The 26,938-nt window shown below is 39.9% G+C and overlaps 2 protein-coding genes across 5 annotated transcripts in view; one reads left to right on the plus strand and one right to left on the minus strand.

Annotated features, from left to right (window-relative positions):
- The window catches only part of PEX3 (peroxisomal biogenesis factor 3), a 25,405-nt gene extending 10,064 nt beyond the window's left edge, over positions 1 to 15,341 (minus strand). For 3 of the 4 annotated variants that reach the window (XR_015708994.1, XM_087777397.1, XM_087777398.1), the window contains exons 1-5: positions 15,113 to 15,341; positions 7,128 to 7,259; positions 5,630 to 5,711; positions 1,824 to 1,867; positions 493 to 617 (exon numbers count right to left, since the gene is read on the minus strand). Coding sequence is in view for 2 of the 4 variants with exons in the window: in XM_087777397.1 (XP_087633523.1) it covers positions 493 to 617; positions 1,824 to 1,867; positions 5,630 to 5,711; positions 7,128 to 7,259; positions 15,113 to 15,326 (597 nt within the window). In the remaining 2 variants the exon portion in view is untranslated. The remainder of the gene's footprint in view (positions 1 to 492; positions 618 to 1,823; positions 1,868 to 5,629; positions 5,712 to 7,127; positions 7,260 to 15,112) is intronic. The other variant, XR_015708995.1, reaches the window with a different exon arrangement.
- ADAT2 (adenosine deaminase tRNA specific 2) lies at positions 15,252 to 25,833 on the plus strand. The gene is made up of 6 exons (XM_087777399.1): positions 15,252 to 15,384; positions 15,656 to 15,760; positions 22,938 to 23,088; positions 23,649 to 23,755; positions 25,495 to 25,567; positions 25,686 to 25,833. The coding sequence occupies exons 1-6, from the start codon at positions 15,325 to 15,327 to the stop codon at positions 25,724 to 25,726; spliced, it is 537 nt and encodes a 178-aa protein (XP_087633525.1). The 5' UTR covers positions 15,252 to 15,324; the 3' UTR covers positions 25,727 to 25,833.
- The last annotated feature ends 1,105 nt before the right edge of the window (positions 25,834 to 26,938 follow it).

The following is a 26,938-nucleotide window of genomic DNA, read 5'->3' on the forward strand; positions in this document are numbered from 1 at the left end:
GGAGTTAAACAAAATAGTCAAAATTTCAAAGACAACATTTTTCTTCTTTAATCCTAGGAAAATTTAACTGGGGGAATTAATGTATGCACTAGGAAGACCTAAGCATTTATATACATTTGCATACGTATCTTAGATCATTCACACAGTATGACTGTTTCACAAAAAAAATAATGAAAGCAAAGAAATTATTTTATGTTGGTGTTTAGATATGAAGTAACCTTCTTTAAGCAATACAAACGCAGACAAAAGGTATTCTTCAATATTGCCGGTATTTTGTTAAGCAACAGCATCACCACATCATCCAAATTTAGAGGCTATTAAAACACATCAATATATGTGACTTCCAGTAATGTTTCCACATCTCCCACTCTTATAAGAACTCTTGGTTTCACTCTAATACTCCTAAGCTATGCCCTTTTATCTCTCACTAAATAATCCTTTTATGTCCAAGACAGCGGAAGTTCTACCTCTGAAACAAAACAAGAAACTTACTGTGCCGTTTTTGCAGAGTGCAGCATTATCTAGGTAGATGTAACCGCCAATAATATTTAACTGGACTCGCAAAAGAACTACTAGCATACAGGTACTATATACAGCTACAATGCTTCTTGTGAAACCTTGAAAAGAGACAACAAAATAACTTCAAAGTCAAAGAAATAAGGGTGAGTGCTCTCTAAGACTCATGAAGTGCTGATGATTTTTAAATACACAGTCACATTTCTCCCACTGGTTGTCATAACACACATTTTCACAACACATACCCAAGATGATCATGAGTCTAATATCTGCTGGATCTACATCTAAAGTGTCCCATTTAAAGTCCTATATTAATATTATTTTGCATGTTACACAAATTATTTTGCATAATAAAAATTACACAAGTTGCTCCAGAAGGAAAATGGGTGTATGGTCAAACCATCTTTCTTCATTAGGCCAGGAAATACACACAGTGTGTTAGCCCTCATCATGCAATTAAGACACAGAAGGCATAACAGCAGCTCGGGGGGAAAAAAAGCTACCTAAGGCGGAGCAGCTAATAGCTAAAGGAAATGAAAATGAGCATCAGCTACCAGCCACTAGGCAACAGAGGATGTGTGGAAGAAGTGACATGAATAAATATGGATGAATGCTGCGTAGCAAGGACATGGGAAGAAAGGAGCTGGATCAGAAGTAGGATCTGTATAGGTGTTGTGAAAAGGAGAAACAAAACCAAAAGGAAGGAAAGACAAAACCAGGGAGGTGGTAGGGATAACAAATGATACCAAGGAATCAAAAGTAGTAAAAAAAGCTCAGTAGTATTCACGACATAATTATCTGACTTTACTATTCTTCTTTCCCTTCCACCGCTTCCATCAGCCAATAAATACGAAGATGAACCAAAGGGTTCATAACCACTGGTATGGTGGTTATCTCCAACAGGCTTGAAAAGGGGAAAGTGCTGGCCATGCAAGGGCTGGCCTACATTTCTGACTGATGTTTTCTGTTAGGTTCAGCACAGAATTTCTGAAAAACTAGTTTGATTTTTCTGTGATGGCACAGAAAGTTCTCACAAAGTTTTCTTGAGCAGGGTAACACAAAGGCCGATAAAATTCTTCACCTTCATCTCTGAGCTTCTAACTTCCCTCGGGGCTATGAAAAATTCCTTCATGAGGAGCTTGGGGGGGGGGGGGGGGCAGGGAAGAGGTTTGCCATGTAGTGTGTTACACTATCTTCCTATCTACTGAAACAACACCACCGTGTAAAGTGTGCATTTTAGAGGGTGTGAAAGACATTTGAAATTTATGCTAAATACTATGCAGATGGAATCTTTCATTTCCACTTACTTATTATCTTTAAATCCTCCCATATCTCTAACTTGTTTGCTGGCCTGTAAGAAAAATAAATGGAAATATTAAACATTAAAAAGTATATTTTCCTTGGAAATTAATAAATATGTTAAATGAAATAGCAGTGCTCTAAGGCGAGCTCATTTAGCTACTATGATTATTCATATCACATTCATGTCTACATTGATTTGCCTCATTCGAGAAAGCAGTATATGAACAACAGGCTATGAAGTCACAGTAAAGATACTCAAACTTTAATGTATACATGTAGTATTTAGTGATGTCAATTATATGCTTGTATTACCGATTTTCAGTTACTACACCAAGCAGTCAGAAAAAGCCCGCTGACGGTACAAAGCGGTCTTTTCTGGGGCCTTGGTCCTGTATATCCTTAAGGCAGACCTCAGTTCAGTAGGGCTTCCTGCATCCACCTCTGCATAATAAGCGCAGGATCAGAATTTCTATATCCTACTTTCTTGCAAGATTCACCATTGCCTGACTTGGTTTTAAAGTTCAGATTTGATCATCAAAAACGAAAGAGATCACGACCATCTGTGGAAAAGAAGTCTTGTGCCATCCACACAAATGCAAGTTGATATTTTTTCTTTTGTTAAGGCATGTTTACTTTTTTGACCTGACCCATTCCTAAAATTTTATATATTCTGCAGTCAAAAGAGCACGGCTGTAGATTGCATAGATACACCTGAACTGCCTAAGGTACGCTGCATATTTATAACTACTGTCTACTGTCCAGAGGTAATGTTAGCAACATAGCAGCAGTAACTGCAAAAAGTTTCATCGCCCATTCTCGCCTGTTCAGCACTATCAGCAAAGAACGGCTAGTGTATCTCTATCGTGGAAGAAATGCTTTGTGAAAGTCACTTAGAGAAACACTTGGTAATTTCTTAGGATCAGAATTAACACTTAAATATTTGGGGCACATAATTCAGATTAACCTATGCTTAGGCTTTACAGTAACCTAGTTTATAAAAAATAATACACTTTTCACCAGAAATCATTTCTCTTTACAGGCACAATTAACCACTGAGGAATCTTTTCATCAGTCTAGAACAAACGCATGCACTTTGGCATTAGTTTGACCATTATATCACTTACATCAACAGTGAATTTTTAAGCTCACCGCTATCAAATAATGCAAATGAACTGGTATGATAAACTATTAAGTCTACAACTCCAAAAAGTAAAGAGACAGATTGAAGAAAGGATAGCTGGAAGAGATACAGGATCCATGGCACATACAAAAACAGTTTACATACTTCTCTTTTTGCAAGCTAAATCAACAGTTTTAAAAGCTATTCTAAAGCAAAGGAAAGACTGTTAAAAAAATACAGTAATATTTCTATAGATAAAACACGTAACAGGACTCAAAACCACATTTGTTACTTATGAGTGGTAAGTTTTCCATGCCAACTGAAGAGAGAAAGAGAAGCCAATACATCAACATCAGCCAACTACATTTGCACCTATTATGTCAAAATATTTTCTAGAACTCATGCTTACGAAGTTTCTTCTCACAACATAAGGCAACAGCCAGGTAACAGTTTAAGTCTGCAAGTATTAAGCCTAACAGTGGAAATAGATTTTTTTCAGTCTTCATCTGCTGCAATTTACTAAGACTCAGCTGCTACTCAAAACCCAACATTTATTTCACATTTATTTATTTATTTGGAAAACCATTATGTGCTATGAAAGCAAAAAGCAATGCAAACAAAGATAATACAGGTTTGGAATAAAACTAAGTGCTGAATAAGTGGGAGATATGCAACACCTGTAAGGCTACAGGAGCAGGTACTTCACCTCATCTCATTCAATCACATTGCTTTGAAAAGAGGAGGACAGAGAGAGCAAGATCATCTGTGGTCTTGTGTGCTGCTCCCTCTTTAAAAGTTTCTCTGGAAGACTGAAGACTTCAGCCTGCTTACACCCCCAACCTACCACTGGCCACTCCAAATTACTAAAACAACGTAAAAGGTTTTAAATTTAAGGAAGTGAACAGATTTTAAGTTAAAGGAGTTTACCTAAGCCATAACACAGTCTGTAACATATGATAACATAGATCCATAACATGTTAATCCATAACATAGATGATGTGAGAGAAAGAATACATCTTCAGGGACGTGAAGAAAGGTAAATCTCTTTTGTATATTCAACAACAACAGCACTCAGTGGTCCGGAGCCATTTGATTCATCTTCTCAAATGGAAGTGGAAAGAAAACAAATCTATGCCTCCATGCGTAGCACAAGAATGCAGAGCTTCTTCAAAGACTCACTTCGAAGTGGAATGAGCCCTGACAGCTCATTCCGTGACGTGTGCCTTCCCAAGCCCTCCTCTACCTTTTCAGTTCAAAAAGTTCAAGCATCTAGTTAAAACTTCCTCAGTGTTAGTCAAAAAAGGAGGCATTAATACACAAACTCCACTGTAAGATACGCTCTGAATGGACATCCATGCTTACAGGATATTGCATGTAACCAACATTTTAAAAAATATTTGTTTTCAGAAATGCATAACAATAATATCAGAGTCTCATCTCTATTTTTACTGGGATTATTGGAATTCAGAAGTGTGTCACTGTACCCGTAAACTGTTTCAACTAGTCAAGCAAGTTAGGGACACCAGATATATTTTGATAAAATAATGCATGCTACAGAGAACAAACTAAGGCATTATATGTCTTCACCACTGAACAAAGGATTACAGGCCTTTGTAGACTATTTTGCTGCACAGTCCAGAAGACAAATCTGGTGATCCACAAGATCTCTTGTTCATTCAGGTTAAATTTTCTTTGAATAAAACTCTTATTATGACATATATATTAAATATTCCATTAAAATTAACTTTTCCTAATTTCTTATTGTTTGGGGTAAATAATATTCAATCACAGTTGCAAATTCTCAGATAATCTGTTATAAAAACCATCATTCAGGCTGTAATTCCCACTTTAAATATCACCTTCTGTTGCCTTGCTGTGGGAGTTTTTTGACTGAAAAAAGACAATGACTGGATAGGTAATCTATTAAATGCTGGTCAGCTGAAGTTACAGCTATATAAATAAACTAGTGGGAGGTAAACTAGAAAGGCAGTCTTGGAGTGAGTCAGAAACCCCGTGTTAACTGCCTACATAACACTTTTACTCCATGCCAAATGCCAAGCAGCTCACTCTACTTCTAAGGTATGCTATTATGCACTTTATGTATTTAAAAATATGCTATTTGTTCCTGCAGCTGTAAGGAAACCAAAGGTGTTTTCTGACAGGGAAGCATTACTCTTAATGTATGACATGCCTCTATCTGTTCTACTTCAAAAAGAAAAAAAATTACTTCTCGTAGCTTACATCCATTTGCAATCTCATCTTGGATACTTTCCACTACTATTCACGTCTGACCTTGATAAGATTACATAAACATTTTTTACAAACACAACATCAACAACTCAGTCAAGATATTCTGTTCTGTTTAAGAGAAGACTAAATCCTGTAAGTACTTTATCTGCCTATCTTAAAAGCACTTCAACAAAAAACATGGCTCTCATTGCAGCATCTTAAAGGAACTATTATTATTATTTCTTGTAATGTTTGGAAAACACTAGCCCTACCTATCAAAATACGTCTAACATGACAAAATATTTACATAGTGATTTCAAAATACTTTAAGACTAGTGACTCAATGGGACACAGAACCAAAATCCTGCATGCTCTCTACATTATAAACATATAATTTGAAAAAAAACCTTATCTTGTGATCAAAACAAGTGACCTTTAAGACAATTAACAAAACAGTCTTACCTATTTTTAAGAAGAGATGTGAGACTCTCAGAATTTAATTGATGCATTAAGGCATCCCTCAATGTTGGAAGCATTGACAGCACTGTTATTAAAAGAAAAAAAAAAAAAAGGGAAAAAAAAGTCTGTCAAAATAAAGAAAAAAGTCATCATAAACCTATCCCCAGCTCTCACTCAATAGCTGCTATACAATGTAAATCCCATTGCTCAACAGGCAAAGCTGGGGGGACAAACAAAATAGGAAACCCTGGGGGTACTCCGGAGTGCAATTACCTGCGTGCCTCTTAGGAGCTTGGCCACAATGCTGTCCTTATGTGGCTACTTGTCTCTGCTGGCTCTAGCTGCAGATGTGTACTCACATCCCGCATATCTGCACATACATCCCTTCAACTCCCCAGAAGAAAATCATGAGAAAATCTACATTGTTGCATTTCTCCAAGCAAGAAGAAAAAGATCTGAGGGTTGGTTTTTTCCCCAACAAGAGAACCAGAGAAACGTACGTTTTAAACAAAAGAAAGCTGGTGGGGAAAAATCCTTTACTTTCAGAGTATTGAATGTCCAATCTGCTACTATATGATGGGATCAGGAAATGGAAAACAAGCATGCACAGAACATAATAAATACCAAGAGCAAAATATGAAAAATCTTGACAAGAACGCATGCTGCCAAACAGAAAGTACTTTGTACAATGAAGGGCAAAGAAAAACGTAGTCCTTGCAGTAAAATCAATCCCAGGACTACAAAATGGAAAAGATGAAAATGAAATACCAGGGTATTTCATGTCAGGGTAAACACAGTACACAGAAAGCATTTGCAGCCACCCGAGAAGCCATTACAAATTTCAACAGGAGAAGAAAATGCTGCCCGATTTGTTCTATAGAAATAGTTTCGAATGGCCTGTATTTACAAGATTGACAAGGATTTTGTTAAAACTCTACCCTACCATCTCCTCTCCAAAAATCCAAAGACCAGTCCTGTAATATAAATACTTTCACTTTTTGCTCCCCAGCTAGACAGGTACCTTTTAACTGTTAAAATGTAGGGAACTAATGGGCTGACACGCTTCTTATTTGTAAATAAGAATTACCCACCAAGCTCTCCGTGTAGCTTACTAATGTGCTATAATGAATAAAACAATCGTACTGTAAATTCAGTATTGTTTGAATCTGGGTGCTGTTTCACACCTCAATACCACATGCAGTTTAGGGCAATACATAGAGGGTCTTGAAGTGACAAAAAATTGTAACCCGCATGTATATTTGTATGCATTATAGATAGATATATTCAAACCAACGGTTAAGATGACCCCTAGAAATCCTTTCCATCCTCTGTTCTTCAGATTCTGTTTTTATTATGCAAAATGACTCTATTTATGCACTAGTATTTAATTAAGATTTTGAATTCACCTACTTTTCTTATTCTTCTTGCATCCTGTCAATACGTAGTATAAATCCCCAAGTAATTCCACCTATCAAGAACAGTAGCTATTTCCTTATCTTACCTGTCATATTGCATGTCCTCTGATTACTTTCAAAATGATACTGCCTTCGCGCTTGGGCGATGTATTCAGCTGCCTCTCGTTCTTGGATTTCTCTGATCTTCTTCTGCCCATATTTTCCCAGTAAATAGACTCCTACAGAGAGATTTTTATATTACAAGCTGCTTTAAAAATGTGAGGAAGGCCCCTTCAGCCCCTTTCTTTGATTTTTAAACCATAAGGGTGCACAGTGGTTTTTTTGGGATATGTGGGTCTTGAGTATTTTAATACTGATTGACAAAGTAATACTCAGAAATAATGTTTTCAAAATTAATTAAAATGTCAAGGGTAATGACTTGAATCGGTACAAGAAACTTTCCTAAGAAGAGATATCTTGCCTTTCAAAGAAGGCATTTTTGGTACTACTGCAACGTGAACAACAGTTACTGAAGAGATTGAAGCAAATATTGGGAAGAGAAAAAATGTAGGGTAACAAAAACAAAAAAATAGAGAAAAGAAACTGAAATGCACAGGTCTGGAGATGGATGAAAATTTGAATTTTTCTAAAAGGTATCTTTCTAAAATTAGCAGAAGTTGGAGATAAAACTCAAGTCTTAAAAATCACATAAGAGAAAAATGTTACAGACCAACATTTCCTTTGTTTGGTCCTGAAACTTGTCTGTAGGAAGAACCTTAGCTTCAGCGGGGCTTGACTGTGGCCCTCTTATTTCTTACCATGCCTGGTTCCCACTCTCCAGTCCCACTCTTTTCCTCCCCTTGACCCTCACTATGAATCTCCATTTCCACAAAGACCCACCAAAAATTTTTGCTCTACATTTCCTCCTCTCCCAACACATATCCCTTTGAAATTTCCCACAGCTGCTCTTCCCACAGCACCAGGGGCTCAGAGATCCCTCCAGGCTACCCACTGCCCTCTTCTCATCTTTCCTCACCTCCGTCCCCCTTTCTAAGTCATTTCTCAAGATACCACTACGTCTTCTATACTTATTCTCAGCATCTTTGCCTGCTGCAAGCTGCTTTGCCTGAATTTCTCCTCCCCCCCTGCCAGGGCTTCTCATAACACCTCCTGTGTATCAAGTTCATTTGCTGCCTCCTGTATGCACTGGTGGCAGCAGTTACCTACTTACGTGCATGACAAGCTCTTCCCGTGTTCTCTCATGAGAGAACTGGGGTAGGGGAAAGGGAGAGAGAAGGAAGAAATCCAAGCAGAAGAGACTATTGTACAAGGTGATCTCATCCTCTGTCCACTGGGAAGCAATCCCCTAAGTACTGAAACTCCTCTACAGAGCATCAGCTCTGACTGTCAAGTCAATAACCGTACACAGAAGAAATCCAAATACCAAATCTTTGTTCTTTTTCCACCAAGCACTTTCAAAAGTCATAAACACAGAGCTATGAAGTTTTCTTCAAAATTCTATTTTCACATTTCAAAGTTAATATCTGAATGAATGAGGCATTTAACAGTTGCTGAATATTGAAGGTTTTAAAACTATTTTTATAAGCCTGATCCACAAAAACTAAAAACAAAAAAAAAAACCAAAACAAAACCACAAAAAACCAAAACCAACCAAAAAACACCCCCCCAAGATTTTGAATTCAGCTACATTTTTTACATCGTTAAAACCTTTCAATACATTCTCCAAAACTAGCATCAGTATTTCAAAAGGCTTGTCAACTTTGTGCCCCAATATTCATCGTTGCAAAAAAAAAATCTGACTTCGTATCAGCATCATGTTTCCTAATAGGCAACTACAAGCCAGACCAATTTCGAACAACCACAGTCATTTCCATTTATTTCCCAAAAGCCTCATAAAATAAAAATGGGAAAGTCACTCTCCCTTCCTTCAGCCTTTAGGCAGACTGAGCGCTTGCCACGTGGAAGATTCACCCCATTAGATACAAACTTTAACATTAATGGTTCCATACACCTAAAATGCAAGTTTACCACTGTAAATTGTTAACCAAAATGAGAATTCATAAATAACAATTAGATTATTTTTCTCTAAAAAATTATCAATTCCTGCCAAAAATATGTATTTAGAATGCAACTGTCAGGGTACTGATTTTTTTTTTTTGCAGCTAACATACTGAAACAGCAACTAGTTTTTTAGTATTAGAAAATAATTTTTGAACACAAGATTCTTCCAATCATTTTATCCTACCACATTTTTCACATTACATTCAGACACAGTCATTTGTCCAAATGACTACTGTTGTTTATTTTTCTCCCCCAAAATAAAGGCTTTGACTCCGGGTTTTGTGGCAGAAAGGTCTCATAAGTATATATAAAAAAAAAAAAAAGAGCCTTCCTGCATGCACACAGGACACAGGCAGATGTGCACAATTCAGAAGAATCATGTGCGTGCCCTTGAGTGATATGCTGGAGAAGCACCTTTATAATTAAGATGGAGACACCTAATTGCTTAATACTCCATTGTTAAAGCTGTGTGATTACTCTGTACTAAGAAGTGCTGTGCCTTGTGAGGGTCCAAAGTTGCATTAGCAGTCACCCAGGTTTAACAAGGAGTTTCTAGAAAAAACTCTTGTCTAAAATGATGAAATACCAGCTACTAGCAGTCTTATTTCTCCCCTGCACTAAGCTGTAACTTTGACCCGTCACTAACAGGCGTTATGTACTCCAATATCATCTTCATCTTTGGGAATGCAATGCATTAGAAATTAAGCAAAGTAAAAGTTACACCATCCACACAGCTTAAGCAAAATGAATGAACAACAAAGAAGTCTGGATGTCAGCAGCAGACTGCCTCTGTTACTAATTGCATGGCTTGTAAGTGCCTCTAAGTCGCCTGGAGGACACAGCACCGCACTTGGGAAACGGACTTGGGAAATTCGAGTCTTGTTCGTGACAAGGAACTTCTGCCCACTGGTCACTCGTGCCTGAACGCAGCATCAGGGCCTCTGCAAGTCTCCGGCTTATGGGACATTTCAAGGAGCTGCCAGCCTGGAAGTCGGTCTGCATGCGTGTTCACATTTTACTTTAGAACTACCCTGTGTGTCTATATTAATACAAGTAGCAATAATTCAGACTTGAAAATAACACAGACTTCTAAGAAGTCCAGGCTGAATGCATCACATGAAAACATCGTCACTTGGGAGTTGGAAGCAGGACCAGAGAAGGCCACATCTCAAGAACTGCCATAATGTCAAGTCAGCTAACACGACTGTAAGAAACTAAACTGACATTTTGAAAGTCTTTGTTGTTATAAACAGGCAAAGTGGACACCAACTTTTTACAATAGCTAATGTAACTCAATTTTACCTCTCAGTATGGGACATGAGGTCTATAAAAAGCAGCAGCGGCAATATTTTACGCAGGTCTAATTAGCTAAACCATTGTATAGATGGAACTTCATACTGAATCTTTCCCATATGCTCCATACAAAACCAGGAATTAAGAAAATTCAGCAATAATGAGACTGCCCAAAAGATAACTTCTATGTAAACCTTTTTCTGCCTTCATTAGAACATGAACTATGCAAACAACTATAGTCCCAACACTTCTGAAATTCTACAAAGTGAAATGTATTTACATTTGTATTGGCTGCCTGTGCTGGTTTTGGCTTGGGACAGAGTTAATTTTCTTCATAGCAGCTAGTATGGGGCTGTGTTTTGGATTTGTGCTGAGAACAGCATTGATGATACAGAGATGTTTTCATTATTACTGAGCAGTGCTTACACAGAGTCAAGGCCTTTTCTGCTTCTCACCCCACCCCACCAGCGAGTAGGCTGGGGGGGAGCACTAGAAGTTGGGAGGGGACACAGCTGGGACAGCTGACCCCAACTGACCAAAGGGATATCCCATACCGTATGATGTCATGCTCAGCAATAAAACTAGGGGAGAGGCTGGGGGGGGCACTGCTTGGGACCTGGCTGGGCATCAGTCGGTTGGTGGTGAGCAATTGTCTTCATTTGCATGATTTTTTTTTTTCCTCTCTTTGTTATTTTGTCCACCGTCTTTTCCTTACAATTTATTATTATTATTATTATTTTATTATTATTATTAAACTGTCTTTATCTCAACCCATGAATTTTCTCACTTTTACCCTTCCAATTCTCTCCCCCATCTCACTGTGACGGGGGGGAGCGAGTGAGCGGCTGCATGGTGCTTAGTTGCCGTCCAGGGTTAAACCACAACACTGTCTTACAACACTAGGAACACCTAGGGTCTACAGTACCCATATCCTGTAGAAGCTACGCTTTGATTCATCTGTTAACAGTGAATTGAGATAAACATGCTCTAATTTGTCTTTGTAGCCATCTTCGGCTGTAGCATTGTATAGTCTCTTCACATCTAAATGTAAGTAATGGAAGTAGTTTAGAAAATCTGCAGGCTCTTACATGTTCATGCCAGTGGTCTCAAGCAGGTAGGATATTTCTCACAGCACGTAAATTATGACCTACCTTTCCCTCAGCCCTTTCCTTTCTTCACAAGTGGAACAAAGACATGACCAAATGGGTGGGATTGGTAAGTAGGAGGCATCAAGTTTTCAAGAAACCTCTTTGCCGCCCTATGTAACCTTTACCCTCACTGCCATACTTCCCTCAGAAAAAAAAAAAAAATTAAGGGAAAATTTTCAGTTTTAAGAATTTCATTATGCAGAAGTTGTGCTGACACACAGAAGCCTGCATCCTTCCAGAACATCGACAGCTTCCTAAGTTGTGGTTTGTCCTTATGTACAAGCAAGCTGTGCATCAGCTGACATACAACTGTCCCATTACGGTTGAAAACCATTTTTAACCTATTTAACGCCCCTGCACTCACTCACAAACCAAGACAACTTTCTTTGCTAAGCAGACAGACTTCTGAACTGAAACACTCTTTCTGCAAGCCAAAGGTTGCAAAAGATGAAACTGAGCAATAATTCATTCACCACTGAAATCAGAACCATACATTGCAGACACACCCTGAACTTGCTCTTCTACTGCAACGAGGGAATTTCAACAGTGAATCATTTTGTAATATCCATTGAAATCTGCCTTGAACGCTGAGCACTGAGACAGAAACCACTGTAAGGTAAATCTACCTACCAAATAAGAACAAATGAACATAACACATCCTTGCAGCTCTGTCGTGCTAGCTCTCTCTCTACTTTAAATATTTTTAGTGGGTTTGATCCCAGAGCACTAGATTTTGCTTGCTTGAAGAGATTTAAGTCTTTTTAGTGTGCAATTTACTTTATATTGCTAGAAGAACACACTTCTGAAGAAAGGGTTTGTACAGGGTCTTTGCTAAGTTGAGGTCTTCTCAACCCTGCTCTATGATTAAGGGAAAATGACACCTATTTCAGTTGCTTTTCCCTCAATTTGAGCTCTTATGAGTTTTGTATCTTCATAAGCAGAAAAATCTGTTGCAGTGTTGGGATTGACAGAAATTACACGAAGAATGACAGCCACTGATAACACGCGAGGAATCCACCTCAGTGAACAGATGAAAGGCTACCAACCAACTCAGATTTTGGTGCAATAATTCTTCAGCAACACGACACTGATACAACATTATATCAGTAATAATGTAGAGACTCTTCTGTACTGTCTAACAAATCATTATATATTCACATTAATCTCTGACCATGTGCCAGATAAAGACTTAAAATCATTAAACCCTGTGATGTCCCATTTTCCTTGTTACATCCTCCTTCCCAGAAAATGCACCTAAAGATCTTAAAAACAAACAAACACCAGAGAGATGTAGATTCCTGTTTCTGGTATTAAATCAGCAGACTTGGATGCTTGTCTTAAATCATTCAGCCACTTCCAAATATTCTGTCTTCAAGTAAAAGCAGTGATGTAAGCTGCATTCTACCTTTCAACGTTAGGCAGTATTTTTGGACGACTGTCCATTGTGGATCTCAGAGTTCTGATTCACTGGTGGTGGCATTACCATAGCTTCTGGAGTTATTTTAAGGTCTGATCCATAACTCTCATGTAGATGGCCAAAGCACTCAAGATTCAGCTGCTGAACAACTGTAGTGCAGCACCCCACAGTAAATCCCTCCCCATCACCCAGGCTGCCCTAAAACACCATGGTACGAGTTGCAGCTGGTGGCAGCTAACAATGTCCTCCTCCTTGCGGATACCCTGATTAACTACAGAGTCTCAAATACAAGAAAGCAACTTGCTACAGAGTCCTCAAATACAACATGGCCTGAGAAAACAGGTACTTGATCTGCAGGCAATGACAGCATAGTTCAATATTTTCAGGCAGAGACTGTAATGCTTGTTACAAGAGGAGCATCTTGGGGTTTTTTGATTGGTCATACTTTAAATGACTTCATTTTAGTCCCTGATGATTTTTTTAGGTGTACTTCCTCCAGTCAGTAGCATTTTAGTGAAAGTGACAATGAACTGTACGTAAACAGCGCCAATCATAAGGAAAAAGCTGCAAAGTCAGTGATGCTAGGATGGTTTGCAGGCTGGCAGAGGGCTGTTTATACATGATGAATTTAGGATTTCAGGCTATGAGGACTACCAAGAGCCACAAGCTCCCCAATATCTGCTTTCTTACTTGGACATTGATACATGTTTACTAGCTGAAACTGGGACAACTGATGTTTTTACTATTCCCATTCGTCCGCCCACCACTCTCACAAAGACAGTTGAAAGGGGGGAACAGCTTGCAGGTTACAGCCTGGTAAATCTGTTTACTTAGGATGGTGGGCTGTAAGTGTGGTGGCTCAAAAACAGGTAAACATTACGTTCTGCTGTACTTGCAGAGTCAGAAAACCTGCAGGTGAAGGGGTGAACTAGAGAAGCAGTCTGACAAGTACTTCAGTAACCATCATCTAACCTATTATCGTGTATTAATCGACACTCTCTGGAAAAACACAGAAGGAATTCATGCTGAAAGGATGGAGAGTTTGCCTACAACCAAGGCAAGTCAGACCTTCACAAGAGACCTCACCTGAATACGAGACAAAGTGTACTGCAAAAACCCTGCAGCCCTCAGAATATTTAACTGTTCAGGCAAGTTCCAGTGAGCATAAACAAATACAAACTTCCCTTAGCAACTCTGCAATATTTAATTCTGCGTCATTTGCATAAGATATAAGTACATCTGATGACTGAGCGTGCAAAGATACGGCTGGTACCTTTTAAGGAGTATCTAATCTCCAGCTGCACATATATGCATTTCATTATTAAACAGAGAGAGAGATCCAAGGTGTTATTGTAAATCCAATTCCGACTAAAAACAACCCTATAATAACTCCAAGGAAAGGAGGAGCTTACCAGACTGTAACCACCCTACAGGTTAGACAAGAGCCTTAAGGGAGAAAGAATGGCTTGAATAATTAATGTAAATCCTCCTCTCCTGTAAAGTTTTGTGTCTGCAGTTGGTTTATATTTGACAATTCACCTCAACGTACAAGTCACTTTTAAAAGCACAGGCTCTCAGCCTCCGTCCCAACAATAACAATACAAGCGTCACGCACACTTTGCACGGTTAAATGTTGTTTCAAACCACCAACACAAACACCCAGGCAACTTGAGTCTCTGTGTTTCAGGACCTGTGGGACAACGCGTAGGTCTTCCCCCCTGCCTACGAGAACAACCCTCCTGCCACCTGAGCTCTCCCGACGGCGCCCGTGGGTGCGTTCTGGTGTCACCGGCAAGGCGAGGGACCGCTCCACGCCACGGCGGAGCTCCCTGCGCAGGAGCCCACCGCCCACAGCGGCGGCGAGGCAGGGACGAGGCCGGCCGGGCCCGCGGCACCGCCGGGCCGGTCACGCCAGCGGCCGGCAGCGGGCTCGCCCGGCGGCAGACAAGCTTTCCTGCCAGCGGGGAACCCGCCCGACCACCGGGGGCTCGTCGGGCTCAGCGGCCGAGCGCCGCCTCTGAGGGGGCCCCTCCCCGGCGGGAAGCGGGGGCACTTCAGCGGGAGGCCCCACGGCCCCGAAGCCGGCTCCGCGCCGAGCCCTATCATCGCCCACCACCGCCGCCGCCCCTCAGCCCGGCTGCCGGGCGCTCACCGCCGAGGAAGGTGCCGAGCACCAGGCATTTCTTCTTGTGCCGCTTGAGGAAACTCCAGAGGGACCGGAGCATCCTGCGCGCCCGGCCCGGCCCGGCCCGGCCGCCCCTCGCCTCCCCGCGTCGGCGGAAGGGGCGGTGGCAGCGGCCCCGCCCGCGGTGCTTCGCCGCCCGGCCCCCCGGAAACACCGCCCGCGCTCCGCCGGTGCCGGCCATGGAGAAGAAGGAGGAGGAGGCGGCGGCGGTGGCCTGGATGGACCAGGCCCTGGATGTGGTCAGTGCGGGCGGCGGTCGGGGCGCTCCCGCCGTCCCCCCCCCGGCCGTGAGGGGTGCGGGCGGCCGGGCTCCGCTTTTCCGCTGGGGGAAGCCTCGGAGGAGGCCCGAGGGGAGCGGGGAGCCGCGGGGCGGGCGGGCCGGCGCCTCCCTCGCGGCAGCGCCGAGGGGGCGGGAGAAGGGGGGTTCGTTAACGCGCGGCTCGTGCCTCCCGCGGGTAACGTTGTCCTGTGCCTTGTGTCTGTCTGTCTGTCTGTCCGTCCGTCCTGCAGGCTAAAGAGGCGCTGGAAAACGGGGAGGTTCCCGTCGGTTGCCTGCTGGTGTACAACGGCGAGGTCGTAGGGAGGGGCAGGAACGAGGTCAACGAGACGAAGAACGTGAGTCGGGGCGAGGGGAGCCGGGCGGGGGCGGCGGGGTCGGGAGCCGGGGGGCGGCGGGGTCGGGAGCCGGGCGGGGGCGGCGGGGGCGGGAGCCGGGCGGGGGCGGCCCTGAGTCACGGCGTGGGCTGGGGGCGCCGTCGCCCCTGGAAAGTGCTGAGGCTTCGGACGTGCTCTCCGGAGGCCGTGAAAGTCGCCTGGGGGTGAAGAGGGAGAGAAGAGTGGCCTGTGCAGCCTTGCTGATGAAATTCTTGCCACTGACGCGCCAGAAACAGTTTACGTTGTTAGCAAGCTAGCGCTTTCATGTTAGGTTACCTGAAAAGCGATGAAATATAAATTGGAAATCCAGCTCTGTTGCTTTTCTAGGAAAACGGCCGTACAAATAAAGGAATAAATAAATAATAGTCTCGTTTTGGAAGGGGCAGGGGTACGACAAAGAGTTGGGAAGTTGCGTAGAGTTACAGAATGTGTAGGCTAACAAAATCTCATGTTTAGTTTACAGAATTTGCTCCTTTGACAAAGTCGTTATTTCTAATAAATATTGCCTGTAAATTTTAGGCACGATGCTTGCAATTTTAGCCATCCAATTAGGTCTTATACATGCTCAGAGACCCATTAAAGCCAACAGGGATTTTGTGCAACTGCAAGTTTTGTATAAATGGATCTGATTGCAGGATCTGGCTGTAACTTATATTAGATATCTCAAACCTGAAAATGTAACGAAAGGTGAAAATGAGTCTTTTAAGCTCAAAAATGTAACACTAAAATCGAATCATTATACTAACTTGTGCTACAGGACAATCCATAACATATTAAAATAATTCTAATACAACTCAGGAAAGTCAGATGGCAGAGAAGCTAGGTATCTCAAGCTGAATCAGTGTAAACACTGTGGGGAAGCAGACGCTTCTTGGGAAAGTTGTACCAGAGATATTAATGCTGTGTGAAAATCACACGGGCAGAACATGACTGACAAGACTGATAACAAAATCAGAATCAACTTAAAAATATTAGGGAAGCTTTCGGACTTTTTTTTTTATTAACATCAGGGTTGCCTGAAAGTATGTACTTAAATCCAAGCAGCTTGATTTCAAAAATTCATCTGCATTTTGGAAACAGTAAACTGTTAATATCTTTGAAAGCCAATCCTTTTTTCAATTTCTGTTTAGCTCAAGTTTCAATTCTTTTGTGGCTTAATTTTCATAAATGCTTACATTATAGTGATTGGAAATGCTGGGCACTCGGTGCTTCTAAATTTTATATTGGATACTTAATTGTTCCATATAGTCTAAAAGAAAATGTGAGCTTCAAAGAGGCACTTGCTGGGAAATGTGAATGCAGGAAATTGCTTTCACTTTTCTCCTAACGATTTCTGGCATTATTTAGGAACAATCCTGGGGAAGAAAAACCCTCTTGAACCATCGAGGCACTTCCAGCAGACATCATAAATTTGTCAGGGTCCATTTTGAAACTAATTTCTCATCCCACCTCATGTTGGAGGACTTCTCCAGAACATCATTCTTCAGATGGCTAGAAAACATCTGATTTCCAATTCTAAACTTTTTATGGTCTGTTTATATCTCTCCTTGTGCCAGCATCATCCTTTATTTTACATAGCTGGGAGATACTTAAAGTTATATTCCCTTTTGGCTTTTGTTTTTCCCTGTTTTCCCCAAGCCAGCTGTTTAATCTCCTCTCAGAAGACAGGCTTTCTTTCTGTGTTCATTCTAGTAATTCTTGTATACATCCATTCCAGCTTTGATTCATATTTCTTGAATTCACTTAACCAGAACTGTATACTTTATTTCAGATGGACTTTCTCTTGTGCCTTGTTTAATAACAATAGTACTTCCCACTCTTCCTGGCAATAAGTCCACCCATCTTTTCTGGAGCTGCCTTAGTCTTTAATGCTGTTTTGTTATTCTTCATTTGTTGTTTTGTTTTTTTTGCTCCCAACTATAAGGCCATCCACTTCTTGAGTCATACTCTGACCCTGTCTCTTCTGATGATGTCGTTCATCACATGAAAGACATTACATTGTTAGCTATTTTCTGTATGTGTTTTTCCTGTTAATGCCAGTGTCTCAACTGAAAACATGTAAGCAAAATTATCTTTGAGCATCTTTGGTAATTAGTTCTGTCTGCATAAATACTTTCCCTTTCAATGCAACTTCTCTTCTTTGCTTGCTCACTTTACATTTCTTGTGCTATGCTGTTTTCCCCAGACTGACAATAATTTCACATCTTGTGCTGTGCCAGATGCTTTGTAGAAGTTCAGAGAGGTGAGACTGGTGTTTTTCTTGCCTAGAAAAAATATTTATCAAAGAAAGTTGCTAGGTTAATTAAGTGTCAGCTATCTTATGTAAATCCACATCGTATTTTATTTCATTTCCCTTTTATAGACTAGCCCTTGTAATATTACCTTCAAAGTTTGTTATGTTGCGTGTTTTGCTGTTGAGACTATCCTGGATCTGTAGATGTCAGGATTGTATGTCCTTCCCGTTTTTCATTACAGTGACTCTGTTTGCTCTGACAGGTTTCAGTCACGTGATACTCTCTCTTGGTATATCAAAAGCATTGCTATGGGATTGGCAGCCTCATGCACGAGTTCTTTAGTATTTTTCTGATGGAGATGATCTATCAACTTGGGTTTTTGCCTCTCATCCCTCTTCCATGCTCTAGGCAATTTCATCATTTTAACGTCATAATTCTGTATCCCATTCGCTGTAATTTCTGCTTCCATGCTCTTATTCTGCCTTTTGACCACATTCTCTGTGTCATTTTTATTGAAAAGGCAAAATATTAATTTTGTTTTGGAGCAGTACTATAATTATATTTGACCGTCATCTCAAGGTCACTATAGTAGTTCTAACTCATTTTTCACGTTTTGTTTCAGACATTTTTACTTCTTATGTAATGTGTTTTGCAAGTTTGACGTTTGACAATTCTTCCTTTAGCCTTTGCTATTGGCACTTTTCACTCCTTGCAAACTTGCTTTCCACTTTTAAAAAAATGATCATTTATCCGGTTAGATCTGCAGTCCTTTCCTACAATTTTGCCCGTGCTCAGGAGTCAACTTGCTATTAGGCTTTGTGTCAAATAACTTCCCTGTCTTCTCCTTAAGTAAGTCCTTGCATCCTCTGATCTAACTGACTGGAGTTAGGAGCAGGTAGTGTCTTCTTTACGCCCTCATCCATTCTGTTCCTAAACTCCTCGTTTTGGCAAAAAGATTTAGTTGCCAAAAGCTCTCCGGTTTTTTTCAGTCTGTCTCCTGTCACCCTGCATACTTTGTTTCTGCCCTGCGTGTCCATAGCAGAACACATTAATGTCAGAGATACTGCTGCTTACTCTGTGGAAGTTATTTGCAAAATTATTGATCATCATCAAATTCTTCTGGAAAAAGTTGCTGTTGGAAGAAGGGTGTTTATGTACAGCTGTGCTTGTTTTATTTTATTTTTTAGGAGCATGGCCGTGGCATCAGCATTTCAAAATAGTCAGGCATGTCATTACTTGTATTCATTGGGCAGTAGTGCAACAAATGTCTGTGTAAGACATTCGTTTTCAACAGCCTGGTGATACAGTCACAAGCTTGTGCCAGTACTGGGTTCCCTCTGGCAGCTCCCACACTTGCTTGTTCACGGTCTTGCCTCAGACCAACCTGAAAATTTTCTTCCTTATAACATATGTGACCCTTCCCAACTAGAACTCTTTTTTTTTGGCATCTTTATTCCCATGTGTGGTGCAATCTTTTGCTTCCCACTAAAATGCTGTCTGTCTTAGGTCCTTTGTTGGTACATGCAGGCTTCTCCGCTGTTATCTTCTGTTGGGTCATTGTAGCACGTGTCTTTGTCCAGATCATCCTGGAAGTACAGTACGTGATAATTGAAAATGAAGTATTGTTTGCACTCTTAAATTACTAATGAAGCCACAAGATAATATAGAACTTTGAGCTTTGGCCCCCTTTTTACTCCCACTTGTTAATTCTTGTCTAAGATTTAGAAGGTATGCTTTTCAGGGCAGTGATGGTAACTTTATTTGTCTATAAAATATTTGCCACAATTTGGGGCACTATTTTAAGGCTTTGTGAAGGCTTTTTTCCCCACTGACGTCAGCCTCGAATAATTTCCCCTTGGAACACGATTTGCCACTCTAACAATTCTCTTTTTCACTTGCTACTCTTACCTGCTTTTGTTTTCTTGGTTTTAAAATAACATGTAAGATTGGGCAAGTTAAAAACCAGTAGGGGCTTATAGAAGCTTATGAATTGAGTCAGTGACTCAAAATGAAAATCGTCTTTTTTGTATGTTATTTTACACACAGCAAGTCAATAAAAAAGACTATTTAGTCATAGCTCAATACAAAATAAAATCTTAAGACAGACCTAGAAGGTCAGTTTTTCCCCCATATCTTGTCTTTAAGAAGGACCTTTAGCAGATGCTTTAGAAAACAAGAAGAGAGTGGTGTAGACCTTCCTCTTGCATATCCTTTACAGTTCTGAAAGTGAATAGCTTAGGGACTTCCAGAGCACAAGACTGTATCTGGATCATTGTTTCTGATAGCTGTCTGTGCACATATCCTCCGTGAATTTGTCTAAACCTTTTTTGAACTCATTTATGGTTTTGGCTTCCATAGCATCCTGTGTCAATGAGTTCCACAATTCAATTATGTGCTTTGTGAAAGAGTACTTCCTTTTGTTTGTTTTAAATCTGCTGCCTGATAATTTCATTGGGTGCCCGCTTGTTATGAGAAATAATAAATAATAATTTACTCTTTGCTTTTCCACATTTTTCTTTATTTTTATAAACCTCTACCATAGTCATCTTAAGTTGGAAAACTAATGACTGTATCTGGTGAGTTAAGAACTGTAGTCTAGTTAGTCTCTGTACAGAGGCTGTTCTGTAACTTGCATAATCCTTTCTCGCCCTGTGGTGAATTTGTCCTGGTGTTCCCATGTCTTCATGAGGTCAGATGACCAAACCAACATGTATTACTTAAGAGGTGGATGGACTGGAGTATAGTAATATTCTATATTAGTGTAATCTGTTTTGTGTAGCTGTCTTCTGTTACTGCAGAAGCCAGTATGACTTAGAGCAGCTGCATGTTTTTTCTTAACTTGCACTCCCAAGATCAGCAGAGGCCTAAAAGCTACTTGGTGTACTCCGTATAAAGCAGTGCCATAGGTTAGAGGCATGTTTTCTTCCGGTAATGAAGGCTTATTGCTTACATGCTTTCAATTCACGCTCAGGAGTTGAAAAGCCGATGTGGTATTCATGTCTCTTCTGATCTGAGGGGCACAAAATTAGAATAGCCACAACTTACGCTTGTGAGTTACGGTAGCTGTAATAGTTCTGAGGCATCATTCTGCTGGAGGGCATTGTGCTTTGTGTCTCCATAAGGAGTGTGCACTGAGACTTCAGCTGGTGTGATCTCATTTATTCAACTAGGGAACCTTCCTGGCAACATTGCACTAGTAGGTCTGGAGGAATCACGTCTGCATATTGATTCAGATCCATGTTTTTATTCCAAGTGGGTTCATTACTATGTTAGTTCAGATCACAAGTGCACTCATGGAATAAATTTCTTGATTGTGTCTGCTTACCATGCTTTGGTTTGTGTCTCAGAGATGGCAAACTGTCTTCCCTTCAGATGAAACTATACTGAAAAGATGCACTCGGGGAGCATACCTAATGCACTCCAGCTGTTGCTGGGAATATGCCATCCACGGGACTAAACTGGAGCTAGGCCGGCGTGAACTCCCCTGAATTGGTGTTGAGTCCTCAGCACTGTTTTGCTCTATAGGATACGCTCTTCTTGCACTACGTAGGCATAGGCAACATAGAGCTCTAGGAGTTTTAAAACATTTTTAAACAGCATTAAACTTACCACTAACTTATTTATACGAGTCCTTTGCCATATATTGTAGAGCATCTCAATTATCATCACAGGTCTTCACAGTGCTAAAATATTAACCCAAGTTCATGTATTGAGAGGAAGTTATCTAAGGTCACATAAAGACATATGTAGCAGAGGTACAAGTATAATTTGGATTGATTAAGTCTTAGTCTAATGCCTGTGTCAAAAACATCCTTTTTCCAGAATAGATTAAAAAGAAGGAAAATACTAACAGCCTGAATTCAAATAAGCATCAGGCTTTGTAACTGGACGGTCCTTTCATAACTAGTACTTTGTGATATTTTTGCTGTGACATTTGATTGGCAAAACGCACTGCTGCAGACATTCCAGAGCGATACTGGGACATTACTGATGGTTTTTGTCTCTCTGCAATTAAACTCAACATTTCTTCTTTTCTGTTCAGGTTTTTGTGCCATAGCTATTGCTGTGACCCCTGAGATATGCATCATTCAGTCGTCTTGGATTAAAAAAAGAGGAAATCAATATTCTTCTGTCTTTTTGTAATCAGGCATATGCTGCAATCCCTGCCTATTACTTGAGGGACTTACTGTACATGTGCATATTCCCAGGCAGCATTAAACTTGATGCAAACCGAAAATACTGTGTCTACACAGTAGGCCAAACAGTTCCAGAAACATACTGAAATTATTGCGTATTGCAGGCACAGCAACATTGTCAGAGGGAGGAAAAGGTACCAGGTAGGAGCAGTTTCTTAGTATTTCCAGAGAGATTAACCCAGCCTGCATTCTTGCTCTTGGAAGCACATGGGGCTAGATCAGTTGTTTTGTTGGCCTTTGCGTGTCCCTTAATCCCCAAGTAGAGCTTTCATGTCTTGTCTTACTATGCTGGCGTGACAGAGAGAGGAGAACTTCTGAGCAGACTCCTCTGCCTAGGAACAAGTAGAAGAAAAAACTGGTTTGCGCGTGTGGATCTTGTGTGTGCTGCATATGAGACTGAAGTTGAATATGTTTTTTCTTGGGTTGAATATTTCTTCTGCAGTTTGAGCTGCATGAATTTCTTCTGCAACTTGAACCAGCAAAGAGGTGTACTGAAAAGAGACTTCTCAAGAAAGCATTACATTACTTCTTTAACAGAAGGAAAAGTAATTGCATTATTAATAAACTAGATGTCAGGCCATCATGCCTTTGACTTGAAAGAATAATTTTATGATATTGCATTTTATTTCATTTGTATCTGTACAAGTGAGAAGCTTAAAGCTGTGAAGCAATGCAAACTTTAAGAAAATACTTATTTTTATCTCCTAGGCTACTCGACATGCAGAAATGGTGGCAATCGATCAGGTCCTTGACTGGTGCAAGCAACAGAACAGAGATTATACAGAAGTGTTTGCACACTCAGTATTGTATGTAACTGTAGAGCCTTGTATCATGTGTGCAGCTGCCGTGCGCTTGATGAGTATCCTTTTGTGTTTATTCATGCTGGGAAACCATGTGTCAAGATGTTATTCGTGGCAGTGAACCCACAGAGAAGGGTTTGACACTGTCGGGCAAAGCCAACAGGGCTACCATCTTCTGGTTTGAGAGTCTGCACCACCTCCGTTTACTGCGTGGTAAATAGTGAAAGACTCAAGAATGAAAGAGAAATGGTGCAATTATGACAAACAACAATTTCTCTTAGGGATGTAAAAATACATTTTAGAGATATCTGTTATTATGTAAAATGAGCTAATCTCAGTTCAGTGTTCAATTTTTAATGTTGTAACAATCGGTAAACCATGGCTTTGTATTCCTCCACTTTGGGATTCATGCTGCTCCTTCTCTGATGTGCATCTTCAGCAATACATCTTACATTACTCAGAAGTAAGTTCTGATTTTATGAGGGAGGAATTGTAGTGGAAACTAATTTAGTTTGAAAAGTACAAGGACGTTTTAGTGAAATTTAATGACTACTTACATCAGGCTACTTTACTTCTTGCTTGCTTTTCACTTTAACTTAATACCTTAACTCATTCACATAAATTCCACAGGTCGTATATGGCTGTCGAAATGAGCGATTTGGAGGCTGTGGCTCAGTTTTGAGCATCTCATCTGATGATATGGTAGACACAGGAGAACCATTTGAAGTAAGCTATAAAATGTTTTCCTTTGTTTTTCAGCTAGGGTACTGTGCCTAGCTTCATTACCATGCTTTGAGAATGTCATGCATCAGTTTAAGAGAACTTGGACGAAACATGATCAGAAGTCAAGTAAACTTGACTTTACAAAAAAAAAACATAAAAAAATTAAGTCCTTAAATTAAAGAAAATTGAGGAAAAGCCTAAGGACAGTCTTAAAATATTTAAAAGCATGCATCAGAGAGGAAAGGAAATAATTACGCTCATGGAACAAGGTAAGGAATAAATATATTTAAAAGACGTGTAATACTTAGAACAGTAAGTGTATGCTGCAGGAACACATGAGAGGAAAATTATTTTAAACTCCAGAATGCACAATCACATAATCAATAAAGATCAAGTAACAGCAACTTACTAAGTTACTGGTTTTTAGCTGAGCAGCTGAAAATGATTGTATTTTTGCCCCCAATCTATCCATATGAGGTAAAATGCATTAGCTTAGATCTACTTCATATCGTTCAAATCCCAAAATAAATATGGACTGCAAAAGTAGCAGAGGAGATTTAGTTTAGATATCGGGAAACTTTCTGAACAGTAAGGATACTGAAGGACTGGAACAGAGCGTCTGGGGAGAATGAGGCATCTTTGTCCTTTAAGAAAGGCTGGACAAGCATTCAGTGGAGGTATAGTATACCTAAATCTAGACATTTTACAGCATTGTACTAGTATACCTATAGACATACATACAGATAGAGAGTATTTATAGCATTATATTTATTACATTATACGCAGTTGTAGATGATCCTGCCTTATACAAGGATACTGATTAGGGTTCTTAGAGTTCTTTTCCACACTTAACATTTATGATTTAATGAATATAAAAAATAAGTAATATATTTCGGCACTGTAAATAAGCACTAAAGGCTCAAGGTTCAGAAAGAATTTTAGTCAGCAAGATGATACTGTTTGGCAGTCCAGTGTAAACATATTAAGCATCTTTCTGTCAGGGTGTTTGTGAGACTAGCATCTGAATTAATTTGTATAGTCCGTACTGGAACAGCGTTCATTTGGTAACATTGGCATGTGGTATTTCATTTTTCTCTATGTTCAGAAGAAAGAAAGGAGAAGATTCTTGCTACTACAAATCCTTCCTTTGTTTCTGTAGGCAACTGCAGTGGGATGTATAGGTGTAATTCATTATTTTCTAGTGTCGGTGGAGATTCATTTAGTGTTAGTGACATTTAAATGCTTTGTCATTAATGTTCATGGCCTGGAAAAGTATTTTGGAGGGACCAAAAAGGTCTGAGAGGTGACTGTTAGGAATAAAGAATAGGTGTGTGGACATATGTTGTGTGGTAGGAGTCTTATCTACAGATACCTAGGTGTGTCTCTTACATTTCCAGGTGCTTGAAGAGTGTATGAAGTAAGCTGGTCACACATTAATATGAAAGAAATTGGAGGTTGCATAAAAATTTTGCATAAGTTACTAAGAAAGTTTGTTTTGCCTAACTTTAAGTTGTTGGGGAAATTATTTACTGTACTAGGCCGCAACATAGTATTTTTCAAATGTATGAGGTATTCAATCTGAAACGGAGATTTTCTGACCCCCAAATAGTTAAAGGTACACGTTAAATTAGTGGAATGGATGGTACAGTTGTTTACAATTATTCTGTATTTAAGGCATTATTCTGAAGCGTAGAATATGTTATTCTCAGATGCGCTCATGAACATCATTCTAATTTGAACAGTGTATTTCTGGCTATCGTGCCGAAGAAGCAGTGGAAATGTTAAAAGCTTTCTACAGACAAGAAAATCCCAATGGTAGGTTTCACATTAATGGAGCCATTTTGATCCCAACCTAATTTAAAAGAATGCTGGCACTGGTATTACTGTAATTCACTTTTGATGTTTTTTCTCCCTTTCTGTTTCTTCTTGGCAGCACCAAAATCAAAAGTACGGAAAAAGGACCGTCGTAATTAGCCCTGTGCTGGTGGGAGGCAGAAACTTACCAAAAATGATACTTCAAGGTTTCTTCAGCATCCTTCTTTTTTAAAATGTACAGTTCAATTAAACTATGTCTAATGTTCTGTACAGAGTTTTTACTAATGGGATATTTACTACCTGTTCCTGCGTTTCTATGTATGTGATTTCTTGTTATCATACATGACCAAGCAGAAGAATAAGTGGCTGTTTTTAGAAAAAGGAAAGCTTATGGTTCAAGCTCACTTGTTTACAGCCAGATGGATCCATTAAAATGATGCCATTTTGTAGAGCACATTCTAGAATATTTTCTTTCCTTCTGTCTGTGGAGGAGCATCTTGCTTTTCAATAGTAAATATTTGCTTAGGCAAATCCAAGTAAATCTTTTGGAAGGTTACATTTGTAAGACTTTCACAGTCCTTGTGTGTATATTTAACCAAAAGGCATATAAGGAATTGTACAGTCCGTGAAGACTTGAGACAAGACCATTGTAACAGTCCTTCATTGTTTTTTACACCCCCTCTAGCATAAGCCAAATTTTCAAACATAGCTTCTGAAAGTGACATACATGCGTAGACAGGTATAAATGCAGAATCCTATGTCTCAGTTTGTGTGTGCTATTGCTTATAAGCATAAGCAAGCATCACTTGGCTGCCCGGGCATCTTCATACAAAGTGGTGGAGAAACTCTCCGCAACTCTCTTTATACTGTCCACTCCTCTTGTGAATATGAGCATAAGAAATGCTTTATCGTTAAGAATCGGCTAAGAAGTTGAAGTTCTTCTCAGCTACTAAATTATAGTAACTGAGATGGGCAGAGACATGTGAAAACCAGGAAATGAAATTGGTAACGGTATGAAGAAAGTACCTTTGAGCTGTGTATCTTCTCGTAGTGTTGGTTTGGCTTTGTCATTTCCATGCACTTTGCTTGCCCGTGCAGTAATTTATAATCCAGAAGAGGGCCTTACAGTTCCACTAATGAATTCAGAATACAAGTACAGTTCAATCTTGATTATATACCTCTTAGTGGGTACTTATCTTAAGCATGAAACTGTTTTTAATGTATTTGGCTGATACTCAGAAATTTGACAAATGCCTTAACTTCTTTTTTAATATAAAAGAGCGATTAGAATTCTATGACTATAAAAACTGAATACAATTAAACTTTTTATATATTTCAAATAAATACTTTCAAAAGTGTTTTTTAAACGAG

This window comes from Nipponia nippon, unplaced genomic scaffold (assembly GCF_047370975.1).
Source record: "Nipponia nippon isolate SJK-2023a ecotype South Korea unplaced genomic scaffold, ASM4737097v1 scaffold_4, whole genome shotgun sequence".
Lineage (NCBI taxonomy): Eukaryota > Metazoa > Chordata > Aves > Pelecaniformes > Threskiornithidae > Nipponia > Nipponia nippon.

What these genes read in the sequence shown, in the direction of transcription:
- ADAT2 (XM_087777399.1), top strand. Translation starts at nt 15,325, where the DNA reads ATGGAGAAGAAGGAGGAGGAGGCGGCGGCGGTGGCCTGGATGGACCAG. An exon ending in TGGACCAGGCCCTGGATGTG is followed by an intron (nt 15,385 to 15,655) that starts GTCAGTGCGGGC and finishes TCCGTCCTGCAG; the next exon opens with GCTAAAGAGGCGCTGGAAAA. An exon ending in CAGACAAGAAAATCCCAATG is followed by an intron (nt 25,568 to 25,685) that starts GTAGGTTTCACA and finishes TCTTCTTGGCAG; the next exon opens with CACCAAAATCAAAAGTACGG.